The 26,078-nt window shown below is 38.5% G+C and overlaps 1 protein-coding gene across 3 annotated transcripts in view; it reads right to left on the bottom strand.

Moving 5' to 3' along the window:
* LOC125395707 (uncharacterized) overlaps window positions 1-26,078 on the bottom strand; it is a 51,433-nt gene that overhangs the window by 14,147 nt on the left and 11,208 nt on the right. Inside the window, exons 2-5 of one of the 3 annotated variants that reach the window (XM_048427310.3) lie at window positions 23,248-23,309; window positions 11,962-11,995; window positions 3,496-3,550; window positions 389-850 (exon numbers count right to left, since the gene is read on the bottom strand). In XM_048427310.3, coding sequence (XP_048283267.3) covers window positions 389-850; window positions 3,496-3,550; window positions 11,962-11,995; window positions 23,248-23,309 — 613 coding nt within the window. The remainder of the gene's footprint in view (window positions 1-388; window positions 851-3,495; window positions 3,551-11,961; window positions 11,996-23,247; window positions 23,310-26,078) is intronic. The other 2 variants (XM_048427311.3, XM_048427312.3) reach the window with 2 other exon arrangements.

Below are 26,078 nucleotides of genomic sequence, written 5' to 3'. Positions count from 1 at the left end.
GTGGGGAGGAACTTGAACTTCCCACAGGGCAGTAAACCCTGACTGCTCTTAGGGATGGAGAGGGAGTGGGGGGAGTGGGAGGGTGTTGGGAGGAGGGGCGGAAATGATGGAAACTTTTATAATTTAATAAACTTTGGGAAAAAAAAGAATTGTGCTCATTTGTATTAACAGAATGTTTACTTCCTGATCATCAGTTTTTATAGTCATTCACACTGGAACCACAGAGGATTATCTGCCGCTGGATTCTTGGGATTGAGAACATGAGGGCCAGGACATGATCAAAGCTGGGTTCCAGACAGGGAACAATCTGCAGCACTGCATAATCAGGCACGCAGGTGCATCTTTCCTCTGTCAATCAAGCACAGTCCTTCCCAGTGAGGGGACCTACCTGGAAGTCTGTAGTTCCTTGAGAGGGGCCAGGTAGTGGCTCTTCTTTAGGACAAATGATAATTTTGGAGTTTTTAATCTGTTTCCAAACCATCTCTTTTAGGTCCCTTCTGAAGAGGTCCTTCAGCCATAAGTACTGCAGATTCCGGTGAGCCTGTTGTATCTCCTTTGTCTGCTCCTTCAGCAGAGCTACCTGATCCATACATATTTGGCTTAATTCATTCCTGAGTAGTCCCCTAATTTCCTCTACATCCTTTCTGAGAAGTTCCCTCATCTTTGCATGTTCTACAGCCAATTCCTCCCTCAGTATATCTTTTATATAATTTCTGAGGAGTTTCTTCCATCGTGTGTGATGCCAATCAGCTTGCTCCTTTATGTCCTCCTTCTTCTTGACCGAAGGAAGTCTTGAATGCACTTGTGCATTTTTTCTATCATGTTTCTTCTTCCCTTCAGTCATTTTCTGCTAATGAGAAAAAGGAGATTAGTTTGCTTGTCTTTGTTCTCAGATTTATTGCTGTTGTTGTTGTTGGTAGTGTTTGGGAATGCCTTTTTTTTTCAAAGTGGCTTTGTCCTTGCAGGTATAGGGAACAGATTGGGAAAGTAGGGAGCACACTTTAATACCTTTGTTTCTTCATATGCATATATATAGGTATATAAGGGATGTATATTTCCTTAGGTCTCTTTCTGCAGGGATCCCTGGCTAAGTGTAGATTTTATCTCTCAGTACAGGCACTAGAGACAATTAGAAACTGGGGCAAAACTAAATCTATAAACTTGGCAGGAGTGTGAAATGTAATGGCACTACAATGGCATCCTGAAGAATGACCTCTTTTTAGCTTATCCTAACGTGCTGGTTATTATAGACACATTGTTCATAATGACAATCACATAATCAGGAGGCCTAAACTTATCATACATCATTAGGGGACATTATACAAATGAGAGAGAGCAAATCTTCCAGAATAAAGTTTACCTCAAATGTAAAGACAGTTTAAAATAAGATTTCATGGAAAATTACTAGATTCTAAGAGTGTATGTTTAGTTTAATTTATTTATGTACATGTGTGCCCAACAATTTGAATATGTACCATGTGTGTGCTGATCTCTTAGAGACCTGTATCAGGCATCAGATCCCTTGGAATTGGAAATGCAGGTGGTTGTATGTTACTGTGTGAGTTCTGGAAACTAAATGCAGGGCCTCTTGATGGAATAGTAAGAGTTTCTCTTCAGCCCTTTTTTAAAAGATTAGGTTTATAGTTTATGTGTAATGATTTTATGCTTTACAAAATATTTCTAGATAAATGTGAGCAAAATATTAGAAACAAATATACAATGCTTTATGAAGGAAAATTCAGATATGACTGATATGAATTACATGTAGAATGATAAATTGACCAGGTCACATGCACATTTTACTTAGTTACTTTTAGAGGGAGAGCAAATGATATTTGCTTGAGATTGTGTCTCCTAGGAAGGCCGAAGTAGCTGCAATCATTGAGTTTTATCAACATGGCCACCTAAACATGACCTGAACAAAGATGGCACCAATGGACACACTATGTCATGGAGCCTCGCCTGTATATAAAGAACTATGGACAATAGGGACTGCTGAGGGATGGAGAGATGGTCTTTCCCCAGGGACTTGCCTCCCACAATGAATTATCTACCTTTCCATTGCAGAAAGTACGTCAAAGGGCAGAAATGATAAAACACAACCTCAAATGTATCCTTGAAAAAACTTTGGAACAAGCAAGAGAGAAAAGGGGCAAAGACGAGATTTCAAAAACTTTTAAGAAGACGTGATGGAGCTGTTTGTCCTCAGAGACAGCCACTACAAAATAGCTCTGAAGGACATTCAAAACCACTTTATTCTTTAGTATTCACAGGGTACTGACAAATAGTTGTATCTAATTTTAGCAATGAAATATTTTCAAATACATTTACCTATTCACAAATTACTAGGGCATCATTAAGAAGTAAAAATATTTATGCTGGCCTAGGATATGAGAAAATCATGAACTAAGAATCTTGGCCTTGCCGTTGTGGTTTGGGCTAAAGTTATAAAACATCTAAATCCTGTGTAAGAGGATTGATTATTAATGTTAATAGTCCCACTTTCATCAGTCTTTCCCTTCTTCCATGGTTGGGAAGTAAAAATGCACATTAATTTCCATTCATATTCTTCTTTTAAAAATAAGCACTGATTTAATTACTAGTGTCGTCCATATCATAGTACCTGTGAAACTGCCTTTGAAACCCATTTGTTCATCGTTCACAGTCAAAATCATTAAAACACAACCTATGGTTCACATAAGCTCTCACTCTAGTGCTCAGGTTACACACACCTCTAGGAGCTCATGGTTATGAAAAAGTTTTAATATGAATATTATATATTTACATAAAAACCTTCTATTTCAAATCTTAGAATGTAAGTGTATATTATTTTTAAATGAAAAACAAAAAAAATTGAAATGTTACTGTATGGTAGGAGTCATCAGTTCCAACACTGGTAGAAATGTGATGGGGAAATCACATTGTTTAGCTAGATGAGGAGTTGTGAACACGTCCTCAGTCGAGTCAGACAGGAACACAATGCAAACCGTGATGAGTAGTTTGCATGTGTCTAAATTTCCACAGCTTCTGGTTTGTCTACATACAGAACAAACACAGATATAGAGGAGATGCCCTCATATATGATCAGAGAATAGGAGCATCCAAGGGAACATAAAACCTACCTTCATTTTTGCTAAAAGTAAAGGTAACTGGGAGGTTCCTGGATCACTGAAATTCCTACCTGGAACCACTCGAGAGTGTACAGGTGGACTGTCGGAAAGATGCTTTAAAATCACTCCAATGTGCACTTGTTTCTGCAAACAATCCTTGGTCAAATATCAAACATCTTCTATTGTGGGAGAACTCACAATATGTTTCAAGGCCATTCTCTTAACAGGTCACCACTACCTGCTTACTTGAAAGTTAGTGAAAGGAAGTTTCAGACCTACAGAATGGTGTCCTCTGACCAGCTTCCCTAGGAAACTTGGATAGGTGGATAGTGCTGCATTTTAACACAATTCATAAGAAAATGAATTTCACAAAGGAGCATTTTACCGTAATAACACCGCCCTCTGTCATAGACCAAGAAACATCAGGTTTGTCTGAGAACCTTTAGGATAAAAACATGCAACAATGGAAGGATTTGGTCATTTGAACAGCTCTGGAGAGAGATCCATTACTTAATTAAGTAACATTTCTGCATTTATGTAATTTAAAGTCAACCTATGTTTTAAAGTTTTCAGTTGTCTTTGTGGGTTTAACTTATCTCAATCTATCAAACATTTAACCAAGACTTACTCAAGCTCAAGTTTAAAAGGAAAAAGTCAGTAGCTTAGGAAATGGGTCAGAAAATCAGAGTGCTTGTTGCCCACACACAGTGACCAGACTGTGAATCTGCATCACACACATCAGAACTGAGCATGCACTTGGAGTCCCAGTACTGTGGGTGGCAGAGACAGGGGCATCACGGGGACTTGTTGGCTGCAAGTCTAGGCCCACATTCATGAGAGACCTTATATCAAGTGGATAAGATAGAGAATGACTTAACTTCTGAATTGATATGATATGGTTCTGCACCTTGAGGCCAGTAAACACATGTCCAATTAATCTCTACAGAAGGACAAGAGTTGGACCATAATACAAATAGTCAACTCTTGGGGCAGCAGTTGTCTAATCAGTTCTAAAGAGGTTTTAATAACCTAGATACTTTGAAAACTGACTGTGGTTACTATAAGATACTGTAAGCATTGCACGCGTGGTATTATGTCTACCTCAAGGTACACTCGACAATAATACTTCCTTATCTTTGGGCTTACCAATTACTTCATGCATTTTTAATTTATATATTCTTATCTGGATAAAAACTTCTGTTGAATATTGTTGTCCACTTCTAAACGTAAATGAAAAATATATTTTATAATGATCAGGTAAGCCACCTGCAGATCTTTTCTGCTCCCTCTATTCTCTCAGACCGAATCCTTCAGTCTTATCCTTAGTGCTACAAGAGAACTAGCTCAAGTCTCTCTCCCACTGCACTGTCAACATCTTCTGTGGATCCCATAGACCATCCACTCCTAACACTCCTCCCCCATTCATTGTTCACCAGCCTCCAACTTTAGCAGCTACCTCCTGTTCAGACACAAGCCATACCTGCCAGAACACCAGGTAGGCTGCCCACAGATCTCAGCACACTCTGTGTGTTCCTCTAGACCCAGTCCCTCAGTCTCTTCCCTAGAGCATCAACAGATCACCAGCTACAACCGCACTTCCTCTCTGCCCATGTCTCTTATGGAACCCACCGAATGTCTCTTCCTAACCTTCCTCCCAACAAGACATCACTGAATCCCAGCCTCCAACACTTGTAGCCATTTTCTGTGAACAGTTATGTGGCTTGGGCAATCTGTGCAGCAGCCGGCAGTGGGACAAGGATTTATCCCTAGTGCTTGAATTGGCTATTTGGAGCCCAATCTTTTTAGAGTGATGCCTTGCTCAGTCTAGATATAGTGAGGAGGGCCTTAGTTCTGCTTCAGACAGATATGTCAGAGTTTGCTGATTCCCCATGGAAAGCTTTATCATCTCTCGGGAGTGAATGGGGGCAGGGTGGGGGAAGGTGTAGAAGAGTGGGAGGAGGAGAGGGAATGGAGACTGGGATAGGTATGTAAAATGAGAAAAGATTGCTTAAATAAAAAGTTGTTTCTTAAAAAATAAAGAAAAAGAAATCCAAGAAAATACAAACAATTGGAAGACAACAATAATTCCCCTAAATAAAGTGAGGAAGAAATACAAAAAGCCAAATAGTTGAAGGGAAAAATAAAACTGTTCAAGACCTAAAAATGCAACACATAAACATAATGATACAATACAGAATGAAAAATTTAGGAATTCGAACAGAAACTTTCAACAGAACACAAGAGATAAATAAAAAAGAGAAGCTCAGGCATTAAAGACTCAATGTAAGAAATGGATAGATTAGTCAAAGACAATATTAAACCTAATATATTTAAACTATACATCTGGGAAATATGGGACACTAAACCTTAGAACAATAGCAATAGAGGAAGGAGAAGAATCCCAGATCAAATCCCTTAAAATATGTTCAAAAATCATTGAAGAAAATTTCCTAATAATAAGGATATAATTATAAAGGTACAAAAAGCATACAGAGCACCATATAGATTGCCATATAATAACCAAAACACTAAACATACAGAACAAATAAAGAACATTGCAAACTGCAGGGGAAGAAACCAAGTAAGACATAAGGGTAGAAACCTGAATTCTTAAAGAAGTCTCTAAAATCCAGAAGGCCTGGACAAATGTCCTGCACCTTAAGAGACAACAGATACTAGCCCAGACTAATATCATCAACAAAAATTTCATTAGATGGAGAAAATAAGATATTTTATGATAAAGACAATATCTATTTATAAATCCAGTCCTACATAAGGTGCTAGGAGGAAAACCCCAAACTAAGGAGGTTAACTACACCCATGAAAACACAGAAAATAATCTCACACCAGCAAAACCAAAAGAAGGAAAGCATACACACACATACACATTTACACTCAAAGACACACACCACCACCACCACCACCACCACCAACAGCAAATGACAGCAATCAACATCTCCCAATATCAATGCCCTCAATTTCATAATGAAAAACAGATTAACAGAATGAATTCAAAGACATGATCCATTGTTCTGTTGCATCCAGAAAACGAACTTCAACATTTAGGATAGACGTTGCCTCAGTGTAAAAGGTTAGAAAAAGCTATTTCAATCAAATGAACCTAGAAGGTAGCTAGTGTAACCATTTTAATATCTAACAAAATAGACTTCAAAACAAAATAAATTAAAGAATATGGATATGGACACTACACACTCATAAAAGGGAAAATCCACCAAGAAGACATTTCAATTCTTAACATCTATGCCCCAAACACGAGACCTTCAACTTTGTAAAAGAAACATTGCTACAGCTTAAATTGCATATTGACCCACACACACTGACAGTGAGTAAATACTCCAGTATCGCCAATGGACAGGTCATCCAAACAAAAAGGTAAACAGGAAGCATTGGAGCTAACAGACACGATAAACCAATGGACCTAAGAGATATTTATGGAACACTACACCAAATACAAAAGAATATACTTTTTAATCAGCATTTATGCATCTTTCTCCAAAGTGGATCACATTCATGGGCAGAAAGCAAATCTCAACAGATGAAGCAAATTGAAATCACCCTATCACACCACCATGGATTAAACCTGGATATGAACAATAACAGAAAGAACAAAAAGCTTACAAAATCATGGAAACTTAGCAACTCTGTAATGAATGAAAAATGGGTCAAAGCAAAAACAATTGAAAGATATTAAAATTTTGTAGAAAGCAATTAAAATGAATGTGCAGCACACACACAAACTTATAGAACACGGTAAAGTGGTGCTGAGAGGAAAATGCACAGCACTGAGTGCCTGTCTAAAATTGGGGAAATCTCATAACAACTCAACAACACACCTGAAAGCTCTAGAACAAAAAGAAGAACCCAAGAGGAGTAGACTACAAGAAATGATAAACTGGGGCCTGAAATCAATGAAGTAGAAACAAAGTGAGCAGTACAAAAAGGATCAATGAAACAAAGAATTTATTCTTTGAGAAAATCAACATGATAGAAAAAAACAAACTTACCCAAACTTACTAAATGATGGAGAGAAGATATTTGGATTAACAAAATGAGAAGCAAAAAGGAGGACATAACACTAGGCATCAAAGAAATCCAAGAATCATAAGGAGACATACTTTAGCAACGTGTATACCAAGAAATCGGAAAAATAGAAGAAAAGAAAGTTTTGTTGATAAGCATCACTTATCAAAGTTAAATAAAGATTAGATAAACAATTTAAACAGACCTCTAATCCCTAGTAAAATAGTAGCAGCCATCAGAAGTCTCCCAACCAGAGAAAACCAGGCAAGACAGTTTCAGTACAGAATTTCATCAGACTTTAAAGAAGAATTAATGCTAATGGTCCTTAAACTATTCCACAAAATAGAAATAAACATTGTCAAATTTATTTAATGAGGCCACAATCACCCTGATACCCAGATCCCACAAAGATTATGGACGTCAGCATTTAGAGAGAAAGAAAAACATATTTTAATCAAGCATAGAAAACTATAGCAGTAAAATGACAAGATGATGATTTCTTGATATGGATTGCATGAAGCCCTCCTATAGCATATTCTTCAGAGAATATTCATGAATAGACAATTAGCACTTACTTCTGCTTTTTGCATATTTCCAGTACAAGGAAATGACATCAATTTATTGAATCTAAATTCATAAATTAAACTGCTATGCACAATGGACATGACTCTAGCTGACCAACAGAAAGTGATATGCTTACCAGTATCATTGTCAAAGCCTGACTGTATCAAAGAAACAGCATGTTTCTGTGGTAGTAGCTGTGACTTAGCTCTGAACTAATTGTGTCCATAGAATACTCAGTGTTTTCAATTTGTAAAGAAACAAGCTTCTCCAAATACTGAGTTAAAATTATTCAGTTAACACAATCCCAGAGAACCTAGATAACAATGAGGAACCTAAGAGAGAGATACATAGATCTAATCTACATGGGAAGTAGAAAAAGACAAGATCTCCTGAGTAAATTGGGAGCATGGGGACCTTGGGGAAGCATTGAAGCGAAGTGAAGAGACAGGGAGGGGAGCAGGGGAAAATGTAGAGCTCAATAAAATCAATCAATAAAAAAATAAGATAAATTGTTTAGTTAAATCAAAACCTCTCTGGGATAAGGAAGCTAGGCTGTTCACATCTGGGAAAGATACTAATAAACTCTTTGGATCTAACTCTGGTCCCTGTCTTACAGGATAAAGTAGTATAAAGGATGATCTTGTCAGCTTCCACTGCTTCTCATGAACAGAACAAAGGGAAAGGTCCCTCCCACAAGAGTTATGTACCCTGAAGTGCACCTCTTGTTGAGAGAGAAGCAGAGAAGGAGCAGGGCAACAGTTTTTCTAAGAGTGTTATCTGACCTGAATAAATTTATGTGGTTAAATGTATAAATTAGGGTCTCACTAACTCTTTCCTCATACTGTTGTTCTCCACAAAAAGACACTAATGATTCCTGTATATTTCATTCAAATAATTTAATCATTTTATTAGGCATAAAATAATAAAAAGGATTAAATATTGTACCTTTGGGTTGTGACATAATAGTATTTTAGAGATAGTATCTGTATAATGATATGCATACACAATACAATGTGTTTATTGTTAAAAGCTAAAAGAAATATCTGTTTTTTATAAAAAGTCAACTTGTTACTGTGTGACTATAAGGAACCCATATTGTGTAATAGTGTTTTTCCCTTATTTTTACCAAGATAATAGTCACTAAAATGAAAAACACCAACATTTTTTAGATAGTATCTTTTCAGACCTGAAATTTTTCTTAAGTAATTCTGCCTTCAAAAATGCAGACTTCCTGCATTCAAAAAGACAAAGAATCAATTTAACTGCAATTTTCATGTGGTTTCCTTAACTCCCTATTTGAACTGTTTACATTTTTATTTTTATTTAGTGCTTAGACCACTTAGCATTTGTCATTTTCAAACTTTTACTTGGGACTGGAGAGATGGCTCAGCAGTTAAGAGCACGGCTTGTCTTTAAGAGAATCCAGGCCCAGTTTGCAGCCACCACACAGTGGCTCACAATCACCAGTTGCAAGTGTCCAACCCCATCTTCTGACCTCCACAGGCACCAAGCCCACATGTGGCGATGCATACACATGTGCAGAAAATACACAATCTTTAAAAGGTTTAGTCTTATCATCTCTGATCTGTACAGACACAGATGTTTGAAATACAGATTTCACCTGCTCCAGAGGTACAGCTTCACTGTGAAATATTTTTAAAGTAATAATTAAAATTCACATGAAAAACATTTACCAAATACTTTTAATTCTTTCTTTTTGATTTCCTAATATATTTTACATTAGGCATTTACAAAAAACTTAATTTGTGCTTCAGTGGTTAACTATGATTAGTGAATGGTTTCCTTACAACTTTTTCTCATGTCGAAGACAGGGAATAATTTACACCCTGATTAATACAACACATACACTAGCGTGTTGTTCAGTCTCCATAAGTTTGTGTATATTCCAGGCATTGCTAAGAAGAATGTATATTCTGAAGTATTTGGATAGGATGTTCTATAGATGTCAGTTAGGTCTATTTGATGGTATGTCATTTAACTCAGATGTCTCTGTCTTTGAGAAATAAATTATCACAAGATTTAAGAAAAAATTATAAAATTCTCTAAAATTGACGAATGTAAAAGTGCTTGATCTTTGGTATACAGTTACCGTCATATTCAAAAGAAATCAATAGCTATTAGTACCTATATTAAAAACAGTAAGAAACATCTCAAATAACTTAATGATGTATATTAGAGCCACAGAGAAACAGGAACATAGCAAAGCCAAATTAGTAGGTAGAACTTAACATGAAGGCAGAAATCAATGAACACACACAAACACACACATATACACACAAGAAGGAATAAGGAAGTTCTTCCACACACTTTGTTCTGAGGGCTGAAGAAACTGAAAGCTTTGGGCTTATGTGCTCAATGCACTCAATGCTGCTATTTCATTCTCCTTCCCATGGCCCTAGAGCACTATGGTCCCTTCAGTATAAGAAACATTTGAAGGGCCATGGAACTCTGAAACTCAGCTTGCTCCCATACTGAGGGGATCTAAGAGGTAAAAGAACAGACACAAGGCTGGATGCCCCACTCTTTAGGACCTCCCCAGTGGGATAAAACCCAGGGCCCTTCCCCAACTCTCTTGGCTTTTCTAGCCAGCCAGCAATGAGTTTCTGGCGGCTAGGTTCCCCCCAAACCCAAATCCATCCACTGGACCTCCCAAGCTACTAACCACACCCCGCCTAAGAGCTGAGAGCTTGCTACAATATCGAGCAGATCAAGAGTATGCTGCGACACTTAGCGGTTTAAGAGAGAACACCAAGAGAGCAAACCAGAAGAGAAGACCAAGAGAACAGAGACCTCAGAGGGTTTCTGAGACAGACATTGACAGTACAGGGCAGACCAAGAGAAACTCTCAAATACTCAGACATCCGAAGCAAAGATTGGACCAAGAAGCAAAGACACTGCTGGCCTCATTTGAAGGAAGAGATGGGCAGGCACCAATGCAAGAATTCCTCCACAATGTAAAAATCAGCAAGGTAAGACCAGAGCCCAGTGGACACACAACGGGAAGACTTGATCAGTCTAACCTGGAAGAAGCAGAAGAAAATTACTTTAAACTTAACTTTATGAAAATGATGGTGGCCTTTAAAGAGGAAGTGGAAAAAGTCCCTTAAAGAAGTGGAAGAGAAGATAAACAAAAAATTGGAAGAAATTAACAAATCCCTCAAAGAAAACCAAGAAACATTTTAGGCATTTCATTGAGTGTCATGTTCTCTCCCGAGAGGTTGTTTGGTAGAACATGAAACTGATCTCTACCTCTAAGCACTGAAGAGGCAGCACTCTCAGAGTCACCATCTTTTGGTGCTTTAAAGCTGCTTTTGATAGTCTGTTCACAGGTTTGTGATGAACTTTCGCATGGCTATTTTAATGCTCAGCAAACATTTCTGTATAGTGCTGAGTCTTTATAGAACACTGGGGAGCAACACGGCCCTCTCAGCTCCACTCCATCTGAACTACAGCTTACGGCTCCAAAGGTCAGGGCTTGTAGTTGGTAAGCTCTGGAAGAACCAATTCATTTTGCAACCTTCCACCTACCTTGATTTCCCCACTGTTGTGGAACTCTTCATGAGAGCTGTTTACCTATGTGCAGAATCATGTCCAAAAGCCCATTCTTAAGGAAACTTCAGCAAAGCCTGGAAGGGTCTTAAACCCGCCTTGAAATTCACACCCTTGCCAGCAGATAACTTGACCCAGACATATTACTGACCTGAATTAATGACCTGAAAGCTAATATTTTAAATAAATGTGTATGACCCGTATGCAGTTAACTTGCATACATGTGTGATTTCAAGAACATATATGCATGCCAGGGTGTAAATGTGGCTGGGTCTCTTGTTTTGAAAACAAATGCTCAACTAACTATTGAGTAAACTTCTGGGGATTCTCTGTATCCTTCCCATCTCACTCGAAGCTCCCAAGATTACAGATGCACCAAGACCATCAGGCCTCATGTGAATTCTGGGCATCCAAACTCCCATTATCACTCATGTGTGGCAAGCACTTTACCAACTGAACCATCTCTCTAGTCATGGATTCATAACAGTCTTTCAAACTATAACTGGGTGTAATTAGCAATTTCAAAATCATGTGCTGTACAAATAATTACTCAACTTGTGATTAAAGAAGAAATAAAGATGGCGATACTGACTTACACAGAGGAAAGCACAGTGCCAGTTTCCAAAGTTTATATTCTCCAGATTCTCAGTGTATTTTCAAACCCATACACTCTTACCTGATTGAAGTCTTCTGTTTAGCTCTTCCCTTCACTAGTAAAGACAAAGACAAAATGTGCTATAAACAACTGTAGAAAATATGACTATTAAATGCCAAGATTAAAGTTTTTTTAACCACATATACTTTGACACTAATTCTAGATAGTCTTCATGTGAATATTATTTATATACAACAAATATATGAAGAACACTTCATTTCCATTCCCTTTATATTTCAAAGACAAAGAGAAGTTAGTCTTTTAATAAATTGTTGTACAAATACCTATGACATGAATACTCTCAGACAGAGAAGGTGGCATCTTATCCTGAATCAGTATCCCAAACCGACAAGTTACAGAGATACTATTCTTTGGCTGATTTGAATTTTGTTTTTGTTCCAAGAGATGCTTATTGGCTCTTCTTAGCACCCCCCATGACTCAGGAAGGGGATTTGTACCACTGCCAAGTGTGATTGTGGCTCAGTGGTAAAGCTTAAGTAAATCATGTGGAAGCTCAGCCAGTCCTCATCACTATAAATGCAAAGAATAATAAAATTCACAATAACATGATACAAGAACCTTACGTGTATTATCATAATACCAACTCTTTTCATGTTACCTCTTAAGGGAAGAAGGTCATTTGGATTCACTACCTTGTGTGGTTGCCCATGACAAGTTAGGTACAAAAACTCTGTGATGACAGTTGCTCAAAGAACAAACTCTACAGTGTTCCTTCCACCGTCACAGAGGCTCTCTAGACTCCGTAGAGATGCAGCTAATACTTTGGAATACAGAATGATGTCATTTGTCCAACTCTCCTCATCATGCACAAAATTTTCTAAAAATTGTGCTTTGTAGTGTGTAAGCCATATTTTCTCATACCCTGATGTCCTTAACAAATACTAAACATTCTAAGGGCAGAGTTCATAGGAAGGACGCATGCCAGAATGTGCACAAACTCTTAGGTTCAATGCCCAGAACTTCAAAAGTCCAAAATCAAAGAGAAACAAAGAAAATAAGAACATATAGGGGCTGAATAGTCTTCCTCATAAAGCCTATCACACTTACTAAGACATGGCATTGTCATTCAACAATTGGAGATAATTAAACATAACCTTTTTTTCTTTCTTTCTTTTTTAAAAAACTACCTTTTCTCAATTTACATACAAGTCCCACTTTTCACTCCCTCCCCTCCTCCTGCTCCCTCCACCTCCCCCCATTCCTATCCTTGCATCAATTCCTCATAAGTAAGCCTTCCCACCTGGAGTCAGCAAAGTCTAGCACATTGCTTTGAGGCAGGATCAAGGCCCTCCCCACTATATCTAGGCTGAACAAGCTTACCCCCCCCCCATAAAAAAAATGGGTTCTCAAATCCCAGTACAAGCAGTAGGGTAAATTCTGGTCTTAATTCCAGTGGCCCAACAGTCCTACCCAACCATACTACTGTCACCCACATTCAGAGGGCTTAGTTTGGACCTATGCGGTTTCCCTCCCTGTCATGTCAGAGTTGATGAGCCCCCATTAGCTCAGGAAGCTGTTCAGTGGCTATTCCCATCATGGTCTTGACTGCCTTTCTCACTGTAAACAGTGCCTCCTTTTGGTTTCTTGGTCACCAAAACTGGAATAATCACACAGAAACTATATTAATTCCAACACTGTTTGACCTTTTTTGCTGACTTCTTAACTAACTCTTATATCTTAGGTTTACCCATTTCTTTTTATTGTTTATAATGAGGTACATATTTTTCTCCACTCCTCTCCCTTCCTCCTCCCTCTGCTTTTACCCTATCTTGTGATCTTCATGCTCTCAATTTACTCAGGAGATCTTGACTTTTTCTACTTTCCATGTAGATTAGACCCATGTGTCTCTCTTAGAGTCCTCTCTTTGTTGTCTAGGTTTTCTGTGATTGGGAACAGTAGACTGGTTTTTATTTGTTTGATGTCTAAAAGACACTTATGAAGGAACACATATTATGTTTGTCTTTCTGGGTCTGGGTTACCTCACTCAGGATGGATTTTTTCTACTTCCAAACATTTGCATGCAAATTTCAAGATCTCTTAGTTTTTTACTGCTGAGTAGTAGTCCATTGTATACATGGACCACATCTTCTTTATCTACTCTTTGATCGAGGAGCATTTAAGTTGTTTCCAGGTTCTGGCTATGACGAATAATGTTGCTATGAACACACTTGAGCACATGTCCTTGTGGTGTGATTGAGCATTCTCTGGGTATATACCCAAAAGTGGTATTGTGGGGACTTGAGAAAGGTTGTTTCCTAATTTTTTGATAAATCACCATACTGATATCAAAAGGAGCTGTACCAGTTTACACTCCCACCAGCAATGCAGGAGTTTTCCCTTTCCCCCACATCCTCTCTAGCATAAGTTGTCATCAGTGTTTTTGGTCTTGGTCACTCTTATAGGTGTAAGATGGAATCTCAGAGTTGTTTTGATTTCCATTTCTCTGATATCTAATGATGTTAAGCATTTCCTTAAGTGTCTTTCAGTCATTGTAGATTCATCTGTTGAGAGTTCTATGTTTAGGTCCCCATTTTTTTATTGGATTATTTGTTCTTTTGATGATCAATTTCCTGAGTTCTTTGTATATTTTGGAGATCAGACCTTTGTCTGATGTGGGGTTAATGAAGATCTTTACCCATTCTGTAGGCTGTCATTTGGTCTTGCTGACTATGTCCTTTGCTTTACAGAAGGTTTTCAGTTTCAGGAGGTCCCATTTATGAATTGTTTCTCTCAGTGTCTGTGCTACTGGAGTTATATTTAGGAAGTGGTCTCCGGTGCCAATGTATTCAAGTGTACTTCCCACTTTCTCTTCTATAAGGTTCAGTGTGGCTAACTTCACGTTGAAGTCTTTGATCCATTTGAAGTTGAGTTTTGTACATGATAGATATTTGTCTATTTTCATTCTTCTACATGCTGATATCCAGTTGTGCTAGCACCACTTGTTGCTTTCTTTTTTTCATTTGAATTTTTTTTTGCTTCTTTGTCAAAATCAGGTGTGTGGATTCATATCTGGGCCTTCGATTCGGTTCCATTGGTCCTCCTGTCTGTTTTTATGCCAATACCAGGCTGTTTTTAGTACTGTAGCTCTGTAGTAGAGTTTGAAGTCAGGGATTGTGATGCTTCCAGAAGTTCTTTTATTGCACAGGATTGTTTTGGCTATCTGGGTTTTTTGCTTTTCCATATGAAACTGAGTACCTTCTTTTGATGTCTATGAAGAATTTTGATAGGATTTTGCTGGGTATTGCATTGAATCTGTAGATTGCTTTTGGTAAGATTGTCATTTTTACTATGTTAATTTTATCTACCTAAAAGCATGGGAGATCTTTCCACTTTCTGGTGTCTTCTTCGATTTCTGTCTTTAAAGATTTAACGTATGTTCCTTGTATCCCTGCTCTCTCCAAGAAGGAATGTTGTATTTTGTCGAAGGTCTTTTCAGCATCTAATGAGATGACCATGTTTTTTTTTTTTCAGTTTGTTTATGTGGTGAATTAATCTATGGGATGAATCCGACCTACTTGGTCATAGGGAATGATTTTTCTTATGTGCTCTTGGATTCAGTTTGCTAGTATTTTATTGAGCATTTTTGTATCAATGTTCATAAGTAAGATTGGTCTGTATCTCTCTTTCTTAGTAATGTTTTTGCGTGGTTTGGGTATCAGGGTAATTGTAGTCTCCTCAAAAGAATTTGGCAATGTTACTTCTGTTTCTATTGTGTGGAACAATTTGAGGAGTATTAGCATTAGTTTTTTGAAAATTCTAGAATTCTGTAGAATTCGTGCAGAAACCATTTTGGTTAGAAGACTTTTGATGACTGTTTCTATTTCATTAGTGGTTATATGTCTATTTAATTTGCTTACCTGGTCTTGATTTAGTTTTGGCAAGTGATATTTATCCAGAAAATTGTCTATTTTCTTTAAGCTTTCCAGTTTTGTGGAGTACAGGTTTTCGAAGTATGACCTGACAACTCTCTGGATTTCCTCCATGTCTGTTGTTATGTTCCCTCTTTCTTTTATGATTTTGTTACTTTGGATATTCTCTGTTTGCCTTTTATTTAGTTTGTGTATTTTGTTGACTTTTCTCAAAGAACCAACTCTTTGTCCCATTTATTCTTTGTATTGTTTTCTTTCATTCTATTTTATTGATTTCAGCTCTCAATTTGATTATTTCCTGCTGTCTAGTCCTCATGAGTGAGTTGTTTTCTTTTTGTTCTAGAGTTTTCAGGTGTTCTGTTTACCGATTAGTGTGGGATTTTTCAGGTTCTTTTTTTTCCCCCGTGGAGGGCAAAGTGTCCCATATATATACACAGCATTGTAAGCATATGCAGTCTATATTACATTTGCTTCTGTCTGGTGTTTGCATGTCTGTCAGTCAGTCTAAGGGACAGATCTCAGGAGCCTTGTCCTGGTACTCCCCATCCCTACCTTCCTGTCCACACTGGAAACAGAGACAAAAGAGGCAGTGTCCCCAAGTTCAGAAGAAGCAAGCAGGAAGGGCTGCTCCACTTTGGCTCAGAATCCTATATGTGTGTTTGGGTGTGTATGTGCTTGTATGTACACTGGGAACTTGTATGCAATTATGTACAAAGGGAAGGGGGTTCATTGTCACAGAGGGTGGGGCAGGTGGGGTTGGTCCAGGCAAGGCCTGCCGGGATGGCTAGCTTACAAGTAGATCCGGAGCAGGTCTCCAGGCGCTGTGATGGTATTGCACTGAGGGCAGAGCTTCTTGGCGCCCAGAGTCCACAGCCAGTATCTTCACAATGCACATGCCAACACTGGATCGACGTTAGGGGCATAAAGTACGAATCCACGCAGATGAGGCATTTGTATTCATCCCTCCCGTGAGTGCTGCTGTTCAAGCTCCCTGACACGAGTCTTCAGGGCCTCAGAAGTAGTTACAGCTGAATCTTCGGTGATTTGTGGTTTCCCTTACTCCAGAGTGTCATCTCCATCCACATCCAGGTCAGCATCACTGTCTGGGTTCTCTTTGCCACTGCACAAGATGAAGCCGGAGCCTCGAAAGCCACCTTCTAGGAGTGTGGTGGCCCATATCCACTTCTGCCGACACCCCTCAAACTCTTCAGAGCGGTTGCTGCTCTCATGCTCGATGTCCACAGCATCATCCGCAGCCATGGAGGAGCCTTCCCTCTGCCCTTCATCTTGCTTCCTCCGTTCATTTTCCCAATCTGAGCGTTCAGTCGGGTTGCCGGTTGGCTTACACTCACAGCAAGGTCTACTTCTTCCCTCTCGCTGGGCCCCTTGCTCCACTAGCCGCTCAGGGCCCTCGGCATAGCTGCCAGGGCTGCACTAATGGGACCCCTGGCTCATGCTAGGTGAAGTCCCAGCCCCAGCCTCTGCCTCTGGCGCCCTGCCCCCCACTCAGTTCCAGAAGTTGCAGTGGCCATGTTGGTTCTCTCAGGCTCTTTTTTTATTGATTTTTATTGAGCTCTACATTTTTCTCTGGTCCCCTCCTGCCTCTCCTCTCCCCCTTTCAACCCTCCCCCAAGGTCCCCATGCTCCCAATTTACTCAGGAGACCTTGTCTTTTTCTACTTTCCATGTAGATTAGATCTCTCTCTGAGAGTCCTCATTGTTGTCTAAGTTCTCTGGGATTTTGGTTTGTAGACTGGTTTTCTTTGCTTTATGTTTAAAAACTACTTATGAGTGAGTACATGTGATAATTGTCTTTCTGTGTCTGGGTTACCTCACTCAAAATAATGTTTTTATGTTGGCATTTAGTGTTATGAACTTTCCTTTTAACACTGCTTTCATTGTGTCCCATAAATTTGTGTATGTTGCATGGTCATTTTAGTTGAATTTTAGGAAGTCTTTAATTTCTTCCTTTATTTCTTTCTTGAGCCATTGGTGATTCAGGTGAGCGTTATTTAATTTCCATGTTTGTGGGATTTCTGAAATTAGTGTTGCCGTTGAATTCTACATTTAAATTACGGTGATCTGATAAGATGCCTGGGGTTATTCCAAACTTTTTATATCTACAGATGCTTGCTTTGTTACCTAGTATGTGTTCAATTTTTGAGAAGGTTCCATGAAGAAGGTATATTCTTTTATGTTTGGAGGGAATGTTCTATAGATGTCTGTTAAGTCCATTTGAGTTATAACATCTGTTAATTCCCTTATTTCTTTGTTAAGTTTGCATCTTGCAGACCTGTCCAGTGGTGACAGTGGATTGTTGAAGCTTTCCACTATTATTGTGTGGGTTTAATGTGTGATTTAAGCAACAATAGGGAGCCCCTGGATTTAGGACATAGATGTTGAGTATTGAGATTTCCTCTTGATGGATTTTTCCTGTGACTAATATGAAATGTCCTTCTTTGTCTTCTTTGATTGATTTTAGTTTGAAGTCTATTTTGTTAGATATTAGAATAGTTACACCAGCTTGTTTCTTAGGTTCATTTAATTGGAAAACTTTTTCCCAACACTTTACTCTGAGGCGATGTTTGTCTTTGAGGTTGAACTGTGTTTATTGTATGCTGCAGAAGGGGGTGGATTCTGTTTTTATATCCAGTCTGTTAGCCCGTGTCTTTTTATAGGTGAGTGGCATCCATTTATATTAAGGGATATTAATGAACAGTGATTGCTAGTACCTGTTATTTAGTTTTGGTTGTTGGTGATATTCTTCCCTTCTTTGGGCTTTGATGGTGTGAGATCTTCTATTGCCTGTGTTTTTGTGGATGTAGCTGCTTCCTTGGGTTGATGTTTTCCTTCTCATACTTTGTGTAGAGCTAGGTTTGTGGCTAGGTATTGGCTAAAAATGGTTCTGTCATGGAATATCTTGTTTGGTCCATATATGGTGATTGAACGTTTTCCTGGGTATAGTACTCTGGGCTAGCATCCATGGTTTCTTAATGTCTGCATCGCGCTTGTCCAGGACCTTCTGACTTTCCTTGTTTCCATTGACATGTCAGATGCAATTCTGATCAGTCTGCCTTTATATGCTACTTGACCTTTTTCCTTGGCAGCTCTTAATATTCTTTCTTTATTCTGTGTATGTAGTGTTTTGATTATTATGTGGGGAGGGGACTTTTTATTGTTCAGTCTTCTTGGTATTCTGTAGGCTTCTTGCATCTTCTTAAGCATGTCTTTCCTTAGGTTGGGAAAGTTTTCTTCTATGATTTTGTTGAATGTACTTTCTGTGCTTTTTAGTTGGACTTCACCTTCTTCTATCCCTATTATTCTTAGATTTGGTCTTTTCATGGTGTCCCATATTTCCTTGACATTTTGTGTTAAACTTTTGCAAGATTTAACATTTTATTTGACTGACAAATATTTTCTCTCTCATATCTTCAACGCTTGAGATTTCATCCCTGTATTCTGCTGTTAATGCTTGCATTTGTGGTTCCTGATCGTTTTCTCATAATTTCCATTTCCACAATTCCCTCAGTTTGTGTTTTCTTTATTGTATCTATTTCAGTTTTCAAGTCTTTAAATGTTTCTTTCACATGTCTGATTGCTTTTTCTTCATTTTCTTTAAGGGATTTGTTGAGTTCTTCCAAATATTATTTGTCTTTTGCTCCACCTTTCATATCCTCTTTAAAGGCCTCAGACATTATCCTAAAATTATTTTTGGTCACTTTCTTCTGCTTCATCTGTATTGTGTTTTCAAGACTTGCTGTTTTAGAGTCACTAGTTTTTGTTGATGTTGTATTGTTCTTTGTGGTGTTATGTATGTTCTTATCTTGTCTACCCATTTTTTCCTCTGATTGGTGTAGTTGAGGCTGTGTCTCTGGTGATCACTCTTCCAGGTGTCAGTGGATCCAAGGTTCCAATAGTTGTTCTTCTTGGTGGAGTCAGGTCCACAGTTCCAGTCACCACAAAGGTCACTCGACCTTCCCAGAGGTCGCTTGGCACTCCCAGAGGTTGCTCTGCAATCTCAGGTCATTTGGGTCTGCTGCCAGGGAATTTGCCCACTTAGGCCGTCTTCCAACGAGGTTGCTGGCCCTATCCTGCTTCCATGGCTCAAGCCTGGTTGCTCTGAATTGGTTGTCTCAGGCCGGCTCCCATGGAAATTGCTGGCTTGGGCCTGCTCTGGTGCAAATCACTGACTCAGGCCTGCTCCCATGGAGGTCACACACTCAGACCTGCTCCATAAGAGGACAAGGGCTCAGGCCTGTTGTAGAGGAGGTTGCTGGCTTCGGACTGCTCTTGCAGAGGTCGCTGGCATGGACCTGGTCCCACAAGGTTGCATGATAGGGCCTGCTCTCATGGAGTTCACTGGCTCTGGACTGCTCAGGCAGAGGTTGCTAACTACAAATTAACCCTTTTTCTATTAATCTATGTGTCACCACCTGCTTGTAAGGTTCCAGCATCTCTCTTCTTTGGCAACAACATGGTCTCTTTCTTATTTGGTAGCTAAATGGCATCTTCTTGACTCTGCCAATTCTTTCTCTACATCTCTATTCAGATTTCCTGCCTGGCTTTATTCTGCCTTCCATAGACCAATGAAGTTTCTTTATTAGCCAATGGTAATAGAACATATTGACAGAATACAGAGGGAGATTCCACATAAGCTCATATTCTCACGTCTCCCACTCTTCAACTAGACTTTGGGAGCTCATCCCAGTATTCCACTATGGATCTCTCCCTTTGCTTCCATCAGTTGCTGGATAAAGGTTGTATGATGGCTTTTAAGATAGTAATCAATCTGACTACAGGGCAGGACCAGTTCAGGAATCCTCTCAACTATTGCTTAGGGTCTTAGCTAGGGTCATCCTTGTGGATACCTGGGAATTTCTCTGGTGCTCGGTTTCTTGCTAGCCCCATACTAGCTCCCTCAATCAAGATATCTCTTTCCTTGCTCTGTGTCTCTGTCCTTCCCCCATCTAGATCATCCCTTTCCCTCAGCTTCTCCTCCCTCTTCCTTCTCCCCTACTCCTCCCATCCTGCTCTTCCATCTTCCTCCAGTCCCATGCTCCCAATTTTCTTAGGAGATTTTGTCTATTTCCCTTCCCAGGGGATGGATATATATATTAAGGTTCACCCTGTTATTTATGTTCTCTGGGGTAGTGGACTATAGGCTCATTATCCACTTATGAGTGAGTACATACCATGCTCATCTTTCTGGGTCTGGGTTACCTCACTTAGGATTTTTTTTTCTAGTTCCAATCATTTGTATGCAAATTTCAAGATCTCGTCGTTTTTACTGCTAAGTAGTATTCCATTGAGTAGATGTACCACATTTTCTTTATTCATTCTTCGTTTGAGGGACATTTGGATTGATTCCAGATTTTTCTATTACAAATAATGTCACTATGAACAAAGTTGAACAAATGTCCTTGTAGTATGAAGGATCATCTTTTGGGTATATGCCCAAGAGTGGTATTGCTGGGTCTTGAGGTAGATTGATTCCTAGTTTTCTGAGAAACTGCCATACTGATTTCCAAGTGCTGGTACAAGTTTGCATTCCCAATACCAATGGAGGAGTGTTCTCCTTACTCTGCATCCTCTCCAGTATAAGCTTTCATTGGTGTCTTTGAACTTAGTCATTCTGACTGGTGTAAGATGGTATCTCAAAGTCCTTTTGATTTGCATTTTCCTGATGGCTGAGGATACTGAACATTTCCTTAAATGTCTTTTGTCCATTTGAAATTCTTTTGTTGTGAACTCTCTGTTTAGCTCTGTACCCCATTTTTAGTTGCATTATTTGGAATTTTGATGTCTAATTTCTTGAGTTCCTCATATATTTTGTATATCAGTCCTCTTTCTGATGTGGGATTGATGAAGATGTTTTCCCATTCCATAGGCTGCCTTAAACTTTCGCTATTTGCAGATGATATGATAGTATATAAGTGACGCCAAAAACTCTGTCAGGGACCTCCTACAGCTGATAAATACCGTCAGTAATGTGGCAAAATACAAGATCAACTCAAAAAATCAATAGCCATCCTATATACAAATGATAAAGAAGCTGAGAAAGAAATCAGAGACACATCACTATTCATAATAGACACAAATAACATAAAATATCCTGGGGTAACACTAACCAAAGAAGTGAAAGACCTGTTCAACAAGAACTTTAAGTCTTTGAAGAAAGAAGATGAAGAGACTATCAGAAAATGGAAGGATCTTCCATGCTCTTCGATAGGAAGTATCAGCATAGTAAAAATGGCAATCCTACCAAAAACAATCTACAGACTCCATGCAATCCCCATCAAAATCCCAACACAATTCTTCACAGACCTTGATAGAACAATACTGAATTTCATATGAAAAAAAACCAGATAGCCAAAACAATTCTGTACAACAAAGAAATTTTTGGAGGCATCACCATGCCTGACATCAAGCTCTTCTATAGAGCTACAGTAAGGAAAACAGCTTGGTATTGGCATAAATATAGACAAGTAGACCAATGAAATCAAATCAAAGACCTGGATATTAATCCATATATCTATGAACACCTGATTTTCAACAAAGAAGCTAAAATCATGCAATAGAAAAAAGAAAACATCTTCAAAAAATGGTGCTGGCATAACTGGATGCCATCATGCAGAAGAATGCAAATAGATTCATATCTATCCTCATGCACAAAACTCAAGTCCAAATGTATTAAAGGCACCAGTATAAATCTGATCACACTGAACCTGAGAGAAGAGAAAGTGGGGAGTAGCCTTCAAAGCATGGGCCCTAGAGACCACTTCCTAAATATAATACCATTAGCACAGGCACTAAGAGAAACAACAGATAAATAGGACATCCTGAAATGGGAAGCTTCTGTAAAGTTAAGGACATAGTCAATAAAGATAACCTTATAGAGCTAGGGAAAACTCTCTCAAGTGAGAAATTGCCAAGTAATTTAAAAACACAGACGTTTTGCATTACCTCATTAGGTAAGAAATTAATGAAAGGAATTGGTTCTTAAGTTTTGTTTGTGACATAATTATATTCTAGTAACACCCAAATTTGTAATCATTGGCATTACAAAGGACAACGCATTTGTTATAAAAATTGAAAGAAAAATCAATTTTTCTAGCATTCCAATTTGTTACAGTGTGATTATGTAGGTCCCCATAGTCTCGTTTACAAAAACACAACACATATATCAGTGTCAAATCAAATATGCAACATATTTGACAGTGTATTTTCATAGTTGAAAGTGCTTAAAATAATTTTATTAATTCTGACTTTCCTGAATATTAAAAAACAAATTTTAAAACAAAATAGCCGGATTTGTACTTGATTTCCTTGACTCTTTAGAAGTGCTAAAATTTTTATCCTTATTTATTTTATTTAGGGTAGAAAGAAACAAATAGAGTAGTTCACTATACAAATCTTACCTTCATTAAACCTGATATGCTTCTTACTTCTCTGTTCTGGTTCTTTGAAAGATGTTCCTTTGCTGTGACAAAAGTTAAAAGTTATCGCTGACTTACTATTCATATGGAAAACATTTGTTAAGTCTTCTAAATCCTCTATTTTGAATCCCTATCTGATACAGCCCAACTGTCCTGAAACCATGTATGTTGACCATGTAAGTCTTTTCTTCCTGAGTTCTGGGACTAAAGTCATGTGCAAACACCTGGCACAAACAACTTTGAATCCATTCTTCAGCAGATGATTATGACTGATAACTGCTGTCCTTATCATATTTCTTCATGTAGAAGAAATTACAAAAATTTGAATCTTTAGCTCTTCACTATAACATACACATATATATGCACACACAAACAGCAAGATGCATATTTTTATTTAGGTCTTTGTGTTTATTTTACACAACTGCTAACTGACTTAGGATAGCAACATAAATGAATGAACAAAACAACAAAGGGAATTGTTTTTAATGCTGAACTCATTTAGAATATCAACTAAACCCTAACGTGATTTTTGCAAGATGTAGCCTTGAAATGTTGCAAGTATCAGAAAATTATGAATCTTCACCTTGGGTATTAGTTGTTATATGCTTTGGGATCATTAAATTTGCAGTATATTGGAAATTTCACAATGTGTAACAAATTTATATTGATACATAGCCCCATTTAATTAGGTAACATGATTGTCCTTGACTTCAGAAGTAATCAATGGGGACTGAAAAGTAATTCGAACATCATGAAGAGGAATGGCCCTTCACTTCTACATTTTTTCTAGTTGACATAAAAGATAAAACCTTCTTTAAACACAGATGATGAAGAGTCATCATATGGTTTGACTCTTAAATCCAAAGACTATACTTGGATTCAAAGAATTCACTACTGTGTGAAACAGACCACTTGTGGGTGCAATGGGAAGTAGGCATCTATCTGCAAAGGTCTACCATCACATCAGCAAAGATACTGAATAAAATATACAGAGCCTTCTCATAAATTTCTTGTATGAGAGAAAGAAACTCTGGTGTCTTTCTATCTCTTGATGTGGTAACTAAGAACAGTACCATCTCAAGTTTTCTGCCAGATAAGGCAAGCAAATGATTGAGGTTGTCAACTCCCTGTGAAGATCAAGATCATGTGGACTCCACAGAAAGTTTTGATATGATGCTGGAGTGATGGCTCAGTAGGGAAGACAGCTTGCTGCTCTTGTACAGGACTCCGCTTCATTTTAAGATTGGCGCACAGCACCCAAGTGGGACAACTCATTAACTTCTGTAACTCAACAAGATATGATGCCCTCTACTGTACACATTCTTGGGTACAGAATAATACACACAAAGTTTTTAAATAAATTAAGGGTTTGAATAGGTATGGAGAGTTAGTTAGACAGCAATGAGAGTGACAAACACTAGACTCTCATTTCATACAGAGCGCTATTACTTTGGAAGTAATGACTAAACACATTATATGTAGATGGATACTGGAAAGAACTTTTCAGCCTTAAGAATGTATTCCAATGTCTGTGACATATGACTCTGTAAGTACAACTTCCTAATCATTAACAGAATTCAGCACAAGTTTTGAAATGCAAAAAGAACAGAACTGCTTATATATCCACTTTGAAAGCTCCATCTAAAATGTGGAAGAAAATTAATTGTCATGGATTGCACAAACACCAAAGATTCTGGGTAACTCTAGGATGACGGTGTCAAGGACACATCTCAGTTGGATGTGTCAAGAGTCAAACGGATAACTAGGAAGCCCTATTTGTTGCCTGTGTATATGGACCATATTCACATCCTACTCTAGCAGATAATTCTTGGGCTTTCTATGAACTCCATAACTAGATTTTCTCATCCCTGGAAGGAGGATTAAACAGCAGCTGTCTACACAGTGCTACTGTGAGGCTTCAGTCTGCACAAAGCATGTGCAAGTGTTCCTAGCCCCTGGCAGCTGAGTGGTTCTGGATAATGATGATGATTACTCTTCCTACTGCTATCAAAGACAGCATTTCAATGAAGAGGGAGAGTAGAATTCTACCTACTGCACACATGCAAATTTTCATTCAAATCAGCTTACATTTTTTTTAATTATATTGCCCAAGCTAGCCTTGAATCTTGTAATTCCCCATTTCATCCTCACTGTAAGTAGGGTTGCAGGCCAGTGTTACTTTATTCGCATATCAGCATCTCTGACCAGGGGATGTCACTTACAACTCATGATATCATATGCTGGAGAGCTACTTCAGTAGGAGTTTAGGTTCCAAAGAGGAAGTATGGAGTCAGTGTTAGGTAGGACGTGGAGGAAGACAGACAAGCTCTGAGGGGGAGTTTGAATAGCTGCCAGTGTGCTTACTGAAAAAGAATACACCTTTTAAACTCTAATTGCACACAGGATTAAATGGGAGAAAGGAGGCATGTGAGTGAAGAGTCCAAGAATAAGAATATAGAAATGTAGATTCCAGAAATAAGAATGTAGAATTAAAGAAACACAAAGTTGTAAGCCTGAGAGAATGAGAGCAAACTGTCAGCAGCTTTCTGAGCAGCTTACAGATTAACAGTGGGGTTACTTTGCTTTACAACCAATAGCTCTGTCTGCAAGGCTGAAGAGGCTTCTGAAAACTGAAGGTCAGCTTTTTGATAACCCCCTTGGCCACTCATGACCAGCAATTGATATGAACAAGTTAACCTTTAAATGATGGGGCATACCTGACTCTTTGGTTGTGAATTTTCCCATACTCTTGCCTGCTACATGAAACTGGCACTTTGGTAAACACCATCATGGAGCACAAGGGAAAAACAATA

The sequence above is a fragment of the Myodes glareolus genome, chromosome 23 (assembly GCF_982192425.1).
Source record: "Myodes glareolus chromosome 23, mMyoGla1.1, whole genome shotgun sequence".
Taxonomy (NCBI): domain Eukaryota; kingdom Metazoa; phylum Chordata; class Mammalia; order Rodentia; family Cricetidae; genus Myodes; species Myodes glareolus.
The sequence above is the reverse complement of the archived record's forward strand: the minus strand, read 5'-3'. Positions and strand labels throughout refer to the sequence as shown.